Raw genomic sequence first — 8,745 nt, 5'->3', positions numbered from 1 at the left:
GAGGCCCTGGAGCTTCCCCAGCACAGACTAAAGAGGTGCAGCAGTTCCAGCTGCTACAGGAGGGTGAGTGGCAGAGCTGAGCCACAAGGCTGGGGCCTGCATCCACCTGGGTCCTGTCCCATCCCATCCCATCCCATCCCATCCCATCCCATCCCATCCCATCCCATCCCATCCTCTGGGGACACACCCATGGACAGGACCAGAGAAGGGCCAAGGCTGTGCCTTGGCAGAGGCTGTGCTGCATTAACCGGGGGCATCCCAGAGCTGTCCCTGCCTGGGGAGTGCACGGCTGGGCTGTGTTCTCTGGCCTCTCCTGCAGACCCTCAGCTCTGGCTGCTCTTTGCCAGATGCAGCCATGGACCAGACTCAAGAGCAGGATCCCACCTGTGGCCTCATCTCCAGAACAGCGCAGGTACCTGCAGCCATCCCCACCTGGGCTGGGCCTGCTGGCACTGCCCAGCCCAGCACCGCACTTGGAGCACTCCATGCAATATCCCTCTCTTCCCGACCTTCTTTCTCCTGCCTGACTTGCAAATTCATGAAATGCATTTGGCAAGAAGAGACCAGCATCATGGGCACTGTGTCCATGGAAAACTGTGATGCCTACACCACTGACACCAGTGCTACCATGCTGAAATGGATTTTGGAGAAGGCTCTTTCCAGTCCAAAGCAAGTAAGCAGCCTGTGGCCAGGGTTTGATCCTCCAGGAATTGCTTGACCTCCCAAGCCATGCCTGCTGCTCACTCTAAGCCTTGGAGGCCATTGCAGTGTGATGAGAAGGAAAGCACTTCTCTGGGGAAGCTGGGGACATTCCTGACTCCCTCTGACAGCTTTCCAACTCTCCCCACGCCTTCTCCAGGTGCCCGCCATCGTGAGGTGCATCCACCAGGTGCTCATGACCAATGAATCTGCTGAGCACAGGCTGGAGAGGACCCTGCTGGATCTCACCGAGGCACAGCCTGACGATGTATGTGGTCATTACTCTCCTGCGTGTGGCCCCAACGTGTGACAGGTATGGGGCCCACCTGTCCAGAGGGCTCACGGCTCCCCAGCCCATTGCCCTGTACAGCCTGGCCCAGGTGTGTCACCAACAGAGACTTCCAGGGGCCTCTGGCTGCTCCCTTTTCCAGCCCAGGCATGTCAGCCCCTGAGCCTGCTGCCATGCTGCCACCCTGCCCCTCAGCAGCCTGTCCCCACAAGCCTGGGCTGCCTGGCTGCTGCTGCTGCTGCTGCTGCTGAGGGGCAGTGGGCAGAGGCAGAGCTGGCAGCCAGCTCAGCTCCCTGCTGCTACCCAGGCCATGGGGATGTGTCTGAGACCCTGTGCCTGACATGGAGCTCTGACCCCGCAGAGCTGCAATGACCATATGGAAGAGGATCTTGTGCTCGCCCAGGACTGCACAGAGGGCACTCCTGATACTCCTGGGTGTGCTGGGGGACTGGCCACAGCACAGCAGCTGCACCTCAGATTGGGAGACCACGGGTGTCTTTGCCCTGGCTGTGAGTTTCTGGAACTGGCCTGCACTCACCCCAAGGCTGCCTCTCCAGCAGCTCTGCACCCTCCTTCCCCCACTGCATCTCCCTGCCTCAGGCACTGGGCTGAAACCAGGCCTAGGGGCAGCTTCAGGGCCACCAGGCCAGGTTCTCTCCCTGCGTCTTCCCCGGCCTCTCCCTGCCACATTCAGGCCCTGCTACACGGACACCTGGACACTGAGCCCTGTCTCAGGCTGCTTTGTCCCCTGCAGGCAACTGTGGTGATGTGGAAGATCCTCCAGGTGCCCTGCTGGCCAGAAGCTTTAACAGTGTATTTCCCCCAGCTCTTTGTGCATCTGCTCCTCCAAGTGTTCTTCAGCACAGAACAGATGCCAGAGGAGGGCTGGAACTTCTGGAAGAGATGCCAGGAAGAACACGGCTTTGCCACCAGCCCCAACAGGTGCTCCATCCCACTCCTCCTGCCCCTGCCACGTCCCAGGGGCAGAAGCCAGTGCTCCCAGCATGACCTGGACTTTGCTGTGCACACAGGTTTGCAGTGCAGACCCTCAAGTTTCTCCTCTGCCAAATGCACCATGAGGAAGCCGTGCTGTCAATGGAACACAAGTGTGGCTGGGACATGCTGCTGTGTGCTGACACCCACCACTGTGCCGTGGGTCTGCTGGCCAGGTGAGACCCCCTTCTCCCCACTGCATCTGGCATTTCTGCCCTGGGCCCAGGGCCTGGCCCAATACCGTCCCCGTGCTTGTGGGCCAGAGGGCCTTGTTAGCAAGGGATGGCCAAGCAGACTGGGAAAAGGCTGGGAGAGGAAAGAGCCCACAAGGAGCTGCCTCCCAAGGAGCCCATGTCCATTCACAGCTTTGGGGGGAAAGACCAGGCCCATGGGAGTGAGTCCCCTGGCAGAGATTTGCTCAGGGTCCTGGTCCCATTTTTACCCTGCCATGGAGATGTGCCATGCTTCTCTAGGGTTGTATTCCAGAACTGCATTGCACTTCCTCTGGCTGCTCAGCACACAAGAGCCACGCTGGGATCTGCCCGCCCTGGCTTTCCTTGTGGAGGTGAGCCTGATGGCCAGCACTACCTCCCTGAGCTGCCTGCCAGCTCTCTGCCCTCTCATAGCCCCAGCTGCCTGGGACGCTGCCCGTGCCCTGTGCTGCTGCCTGGGCCCGGCCCTGTGCGGTTCCAGGCTTCTGCCGGCTGGCTTCCCTGTCACTGCCCTGTGCCTTTCAGATCCCAGAGTACCTGGACTCCAGTGAATGCACTGACAGTGTTGTGCAGGTCTCCTCAAGGTGCCTGCAGAGCGAGTGCAGGGAGAGGCGTCACCTGGCGCTCAGGGCCCTTCTCCAGTTCATTGACCATCCCTCCATGGTGAGAAGGGGGCAGTGGCTGAAGCTGGGGAATGCAGTCACTTGGGCTTGGCTGGGCTTGGAGCTCTGAGGCAGCTGCTCCCAGCTCTCCTGACTCCTGCTTCAGCTGCCCCAGTGCTTCGGGATTGGCCTTTGCACTCTGGGGTCTGCCACAGCAGCAAGCTGCGATTTCACACACTTGTGTTCCACACAGGCGAAAAAAATGTGGAGCCTGACTGAAACACTCATGGAGCTACTTCAGGACAAGGATGCAGACATAATTGGGATGTCACTCATCATACTCAGCTTCATATTCACCTACAAATACATTGTGGTACCCAGCCCCATTGCCCTGCAGCTGGCTGAGGCGCTCCTGCCGCTCTTTGACCACGTAAGGCTCTGTGTCCTCAGCCAAAGGCACTGAGTGCTGCCCAGACACTTTGTACTCTGTAGATTTTCAGGACTGTGCCAACCTGAGCCTGGAGCACACAATGCTAACATCATTTACCCTTCCTTTCTTACAGGAGAATAGCCATGTGCAGCTGCTCTCTATAGGGCTCTTCCAAGTTACAGTGGATTTTTTGGGAAGGGGAAGAAATCCTTTGGAGATGCCTGTGCGCCAGAGCCTCCTGCCCCTGTTCTTCCATTGCCATGATGAGAACCAGCGTGTGGCAGAGGTGAGGATTCGTGGCCTGCTGGCGTTGCTCTGGGAGGGAGCTGGGCTGCCTCCTGCCCTGGTGCCTTGCCGGCCGCAGCCTCCTCCAGGCCTTGGCACAGGGATGTGGCTCCTGTGCCCTGGGCTGTGGGGCCAACTTTGGGTCTCTGCTGCTCTCCAGGCCTCCCTGGAAACGCTGCATTGTGCAGCCAAGTTCCTGAAGAGGAGGGATCTCCAGAAGCTGGAACAGGAGAACCTGTGGATGTTGGGCGGCATCCTGGTACGGGTGGCCTGCAAGCCCCAGCCTCAGGCTGGAGAAGCCCCCTGCCCCTGGTGCCCAGTGTGTGGGGCTGGCCGGGCCTCAAAACTGGGGAGGGAGGCCGGGGCTGGCCGCAGGGAGCGCCCGGCCCAGGGGCACAGCCCGCGCCAACCCTTCCCTCCTGCCGCTCTCTGCAGCTGGCACAGGACAGGAGCCGAGCGGCCGAGCACCTGCGCCGGGCCCTGCCGTACCTGGAGAGCCCACAGGAGTCCCTGCGAGCGGCGGCCATCAGGTTCATGGCTGAGCCAGGAGCCCGGGCTCCCTCCCCGCCCCACCGCAGCTCGGCCCCAGCCACGGCTGCTGCCCCGGCAGCGGCACCCGGGCCCGGCGCCCTGGAGCCCCGGCTGCCCGCGGGGCTGCTGCCGGCCTCTGGCTGCCGTGTCCTTGGGCTGAGTCAGTATGCGGCAAGGGCCCGGGCTGAGCCCTGCCGGGCCAGGAGGGCGTGTGGCCCCAGGGCTGGCAGTGCCGCTGGCCGGGAGCTGTGCCGCTGGGGCCCTGACAGGCTCTGTGTTCCCAGAGATGGTCGAGGTGCCAATGAGGGGGCAGCAGGCAGAGCTGCAGCTCATCTCCGAAGGTGAGTGAGGGCAGCGGGCTGACAGTGGCGGCTGGCGGGGGAAGCTGCAAGCCCTGGCCCGGCTGCGGGGGGCTCTGCTCCCTGTGCGGATGAGGGGCAGCGTGGGCAGAGCTCACCGAGATTTCAGGGGTACGTGGGGCATTCGTGGCCAGCAGCTTCGGGCTGATCCCCTTGGTCCGTGTTCCCTGCTGGCCATGGCAAGAGCCGGCTGGGATGGCCCTGGCAGGGGGCTCTCGTTGGGTCACCGCAGGTCTGGGATCTAACCGTGGCTCTGTTGCTCTCTCTTCCAGCCCTTGAAGCCATGGCAGGTGACATCAGCCTTGAGGAGGGAAGCCTGGCCAGTGAAACCCTGGACCTTCTCAGGGCAGGAGACCGTGCTCCAATGTCTGTGTTCCTGAGGCTGAGAGATCAGCTCCACAGGGTGTGGAGGTCACGGCCTCGTCCATGGGGCTGTGCCTGGCTGTGCTGCTGGAGCTCCACTGAGACGTGATCTGGGAGCCTCTGTCTACTGTGGCCGCCTGATCCAGCAGGCATTTTCCATTTATTTCCAGTCTGTCCTTTTCGTGTTTTCAGTTTTCTGTAGTGTTTAAATATAGGATGTGTTCTAAGAAACAGACTGCAAGACTGTTCTTTTGCTGCCCAGGGTCTGCAGGGCATAGGGGAAGAGGGGGAAGAGGGTGCTTGTGCTCAGCAAGCTGCCCAGGTGTGCAGTGGTGCAGGGAAAATGGCCAGAAGCCCCTTGGCCTTTGGTGGTTCTGCTGAAGGCACAAGTCCTGTCCCAGCCTGGCAGCGCCGTCTGTGTCCTCCTGCCCGTGTGGTGCTGGCTGGATTGCTGAGGGCTCCCAGGTGCGTCTTGATCCAGCTCCATGAGCAGCCCCCAGGCTTGATTTGCCTTGTTCCTGACAGCCAGCTGCTCTGGTGCTTCCCTGGAGCTCCAGATTGGAGCAGGTTTATCTGAGGGGGGTGAGAATGCCAGGATGTGCCAGGACCAGAGGCCTCTGGTTTCCAAGGAAGAAACCATCAATCCCCTTTTCCAGGAGATTCCAACCCTCTAAATCACACCTGGGATAGAGATCAGCGGAATGGTTGGAGTACTTAAGACTGGAATGCTGGGAATAAAATCTGGTCTTTAATGAACTCCATTTCCTGATGGGAAATAATTCAGGAATTCAGTTCCTGGAATTGGAAAAAGAAGGAAATGGTTTTTTTGGGAGGTGCCATAGGTGCTCCTGGACAGGGGATTTCCCTAATCCATCCTTCCCTGATTGAGGAATGGAAGTTTGTGGGATGAGCCAGGATTAACAGACCCCTCCCTCAGGTGTGTGATCCAGGATTTTTCTGCTTTTTCCCAGCCCAGGTGAGCCATGTGCAGCATTCCAGAGGGATGGAGCTATCATGTTTGTAATCCATGATTTTCCCATTTTTTTCCCCAGTTGTTCCCAGTCCAGGTGAGCCATGTGCAGCCTTCCAAATGGATTGGTTCAATCCAGGAAGAAATTTATTCTCCATGGGAATAAACCTGGGCTCCAAAACAGTCCCAGAATGGCAAAATCCTGATTTTAGCAGCTTTTTCCAGCTCCACATTGCAGGAATTCATGGATCTGCTGGATAGTGGATGCTCATCCCAAATATTCTGCCCATTTGTCTAGGAACACTCCCATGACAGTGCTGATACAAGCTGTGCTGATTCAGTCTGCTGAGATTTTTGGGGATTTTTTTTTTGTGATTTCAGGGGTCTGGAAGGGGCGGGGGGGGCAGTACACAATCTGGATCTGGAAAAATACCTGATAATGCTGGGAATGAGGAAATTGTCGTGGAAACAAGCACAAAGGAACTGGGAAAAGAAGAATTTTTAAGAAGGGATAAAAAGGATAACATTCCAACCAAATGCACTGGATGCGTATGGATGCTGAAAGCAGGCAGGGAGCACAGAGCCTGTGTGAAACTGAGTCACACAGGCTTCTCTCTCTGGCCTGGGAAAGCATAAGAAGGAATCCCAACAGTTCTTGTTAAAGGACACCAATTGGCAGGTGTTGTTTAGTCGAGGGCTGGTGTTCCACTTCAGCAATGAAGGTGATGTGTACCTTTAATGAGCAATGGGAGTTTTACCTCTCAGACCTTCTCGACCATGTGTATAAAAGAAGATTAAGAATAATAAACTTTGCTCTCTTGGACAACGCAGCCAAGGGAGTCAGTGTTGTATTCCTTGCTGTTCCTAATACAGTGCGAGAGAAAAGAATAACTTGGAGGTGGAATAGGAGAAATTCCAACACAACAGGTTACCAAGGCCTGGGAGGGCCCAAATTTTTCATTTTAGTTGGGAAATTTTTTGGTCTTTATCAATGTTATTGCATTTTTTTCCCCAAGAAAACCCCACTTTTCCTTTCTGATGGGACTTGCAGTTGCCTCCTGTTCTTGTAGTTCTGATTTTGCCCATCCTCATTCCCAAAAGTTTTTCGAAACTTCTGTAAAATGATGAAAATGATGCCTTTTTTCTTTCTCCTTACTTGTGATGCAATTGCAGTGAAAAGAAGAAGAAAAAACACTGATAAGAAATGGTAAAAAAAAGATAAAAAGATCAGAATTTTACCATGTATCAATGTCTGGCTATTTCTTTTAAAGCTTTGTTTGGCTAGTGGTATTTTTGCTATAAAATAGAATTATATGAAGCCCTGAGTAGTTTAAAAAAGGAGAGAAAAAAAGTAAATGAAAATTTTAAATTTGGCTTCTTTTTTACAGGAACAATCCTTTTAGACCATGAAAAAAAATTTCCACAAAAAGACTTATAGAAGAAATAATCATAATCATAATAGTGTTAGTAAAACATTGTCAGTATTCTGAATATTTCTTCTTTGTAGTTTTTTGGGGACTAAAAGTTTGCAACTTTATTTTGCTATTTAAAAGACCTTATTTTCTCATGTATTATTCTGGAGAAGAAAACTGCTTTGCTTTTTTTGATTTTTAATTTTTATTCCTTTGAGTTGTCAGCAGTTTTCCTCATTGAAAATGAAAAAAATAGAGGGATAAAGAGATAAGGGGAAAAAAGAAATAAAAAATATGAAAATAAAGGAAAAATCTCTTGAAAATATAAAAACTAAACAAAAAATTCACTTACACTGAATGTAAACTGTTTCTAGTGTGTGACAGAGTGCCTTGATTTTTCCATGGTGCTTGGTGCTTTCCGGACTTGTAGAGTTGTCTGGACACGATGTTGAGCTTGGCAGAGATTCCACAGCTGCTGGAGCCATTCCCAGTTTTTCTTCCCACCTGTAGTTTTCGATACCGTCATGTACATGACCATTTTTTCACAGTAGTTGTGCCATTTTTCATATTCCTGATGCCCGGAATGCTTTTATTCCATTGAAATTTGTTTCAGCATTTGGAAGATTTGAAATTCCCAACGCCCAGAATGTGTTATTCCATAGAAATTAGGAAGGGGAGCTGGAGGATCTGAAATTCCCAACGCCTGGAATGCTGTTATTCCACAGTGTTGAAGTCTGGAATACAGAGTGTGTGCCCTTGTTTCTGATACTTAGTTATAAGATCCAGAAAAACACTGAATTTCATATAACATGAAATTCATGAGCATGTTTTCATAGTGATACATGAAAACAAATGTTAAATTTAGATGGAAAAAGCTGAAAGTGTAAGTGTGTAGATTAGAACGTTCTTTTAAATCACTGGGTGAAAAAGTAAGTTTAGAGAACAAGAGACAAGATGGAGGATTTAGGGTGTTGTCCCTTGTCCCTTCTTCTTTCTTCTTCATCTTCTTCTCCTAGAGGTTTTTGGGTAGTAGTAAGTGATTGGACAGAGAATGCCGCAGTGCATCACAGAGGTGATGGGTCATTGGGTCATTAAGAAAAAAAATATATGTGTCTACTGTTAATTGGGTAAAAATAGGTATAAAGATAAAAGAACTGCGTATTTCGGGGTCATTTTGTGCATCAGACATGAAGTGTGCCACAAGGCCTTGTTTGTACCATCAGAAGAAAGAAATGTACCAGATTGCAAAGATTAACCTTGTGTAGCCAGCCTGGAGAGACCTGTTAAGTTTTCTGATGACCTTTTAATAAACACAAGAAACAAGATTCTAACGAGCTTGGGAGTTTTCTTCAAATCATAAGAACTGAGATAAGCAGGGCTCCCCACGAGGGAGGATCCCAAAAGAATTCAGTCCAAAGGAGGCTGAGAAATCCAAGAATAAAAAGAAAAATACAGAAGAGATGCAGCAGAAACAGAAACAGAAAAAGGGGTTTTTATAGAAAAGTTACACACAGGAATTTGGGAGGAGAGCTGGAGGACCCCAAATTGCCAATTCTTGGAATGGTGCTATTCCATGAGAATTTTGTGGGAATTTGGGAGG

At 52.7% G+C, this 8,745-nt stretch overlaps 2 protein-coding genes across 2 annotated transcripts; both read left to right on the top strand.

Moving 5' to 3' along the window:
- The first annotated feature begins 347 nt into the window (after positions 1–347).
- LOC147645475 (maestro heat-like repeat-containing protein family member 1) lies at positions 348–2,546 on the top strand. The gene is made up of 6 exons (XM_086874575.1): positions 348–412; positions 558–673; positions 860–1,012; positions 1,350–1,497; positions 1,743–1,930; positions 2,020–2,546. Exons 3-6 carry the CDS (start codon positions 903–905, stop codon positions 2,159–2,161), a joined length of 588 nt encoding a protein of 195 aa, XP_086730701.1. The 5' UTR covers positions 348–412; positions 558–673; positions 860–902; the 3' UTR covers positions 2,162–2,546.
- Positions 2,264–4,994, top strand: LOC147645474 (uncharacterized). Its single transcript, XM_086874573.1, has 8 exons — positions 2,264–2,375; positions 2,675–2,856; positions 3,049–3,225; positions 3,359–3,511; positions 3,671–3,769; positions 3,946–4,047; positions 4,326–4,382; positions 4,673–4,994. The coding sequence occupies exons 1-7, from the start codon at positions 2,264–2,266 to the stop codon at positions 4,344–4,346; spliced, it is 846 nt and encodes a 281-aa protein (XP_086730699.1). The 3' UTR covers positions 4,347–4,382; positions 4,673–4,994.
- The last annotated feature ends 3,751 nt before the right edge of the window (positions 4,995–8,745 follow it).

The sequence above is a fragment of the Cyanistes caeruleus genome, unplaced genomic scaffold (assembly GCF_971803275.1).
Source record: "Cyanistes caeruleus unplaced genomic scaffold, bCyaCae1.hap1.1 HAP1_SCAFFOLD_268, whole genome shotgun sequence".
NCBI lineage: Eukaryota > Metazoa > Chordata > Aves > Passeriformes > Paridae > Cyanistes > Cyanistes caeruleus.
The sequence above is the reverse complement of the archived record's forward strand: the minus strand, read 5'-3'. Positions and strand labels throughout refer to the sequence as shown.

What these genes read in the sequence shown, in the direction of transcription:
- LOC147645475 (XM_086874575.1), top strand. Translation starts at nt 903, where the DNA reads ATGAATCTGCTGAGCACAGGCTGGAGAGGACCCTGCTGGATCTCACCG. An exon ending in GTGGCCCCAACGTGTGACAG is followed by an intron (nt 1,013 to 1,349) that starts GTATGGGGCCCA and finishes CTGACCCCGCAG; the next exon opens with AGCTGCAATGACCATATGGA. An exon ending in TTTGCCACCAGCCCCAACAG is followed by an intron (nt 1,931 to 2,019) that starts GTGCTCCATCCC and finishes CTGTGCACACAG; the next exon opens with GTTTGCAGTGCAGACCCTCA.
- LOC147645474 (XM_086874573.1), top strand. Translation starts at nt 2,264, where the DNA reads ATGGCCAAGCAGACTGGGAAAAGGCTGGGAGAGGAAAGAGCCCACAAG. An exon ending in TCATTGACCATCCCTCCATG is followed by an intron (nt 2,857 to 3,048) that starts GTGAGAAGGGGG and finishes TGTTCCACACAG; the next exon opens with GCGAAAAAAATGTGGAGCCT. An exon ending in GGATGTTGGGCGGCATCCTG is followed by an intron (nt 3,770 to 3,945) that starts GTACGGGTGGCC and finishes CGCTCTCTGCAG; the next exon opens with CTGGCACAGGACAGGAGCCG.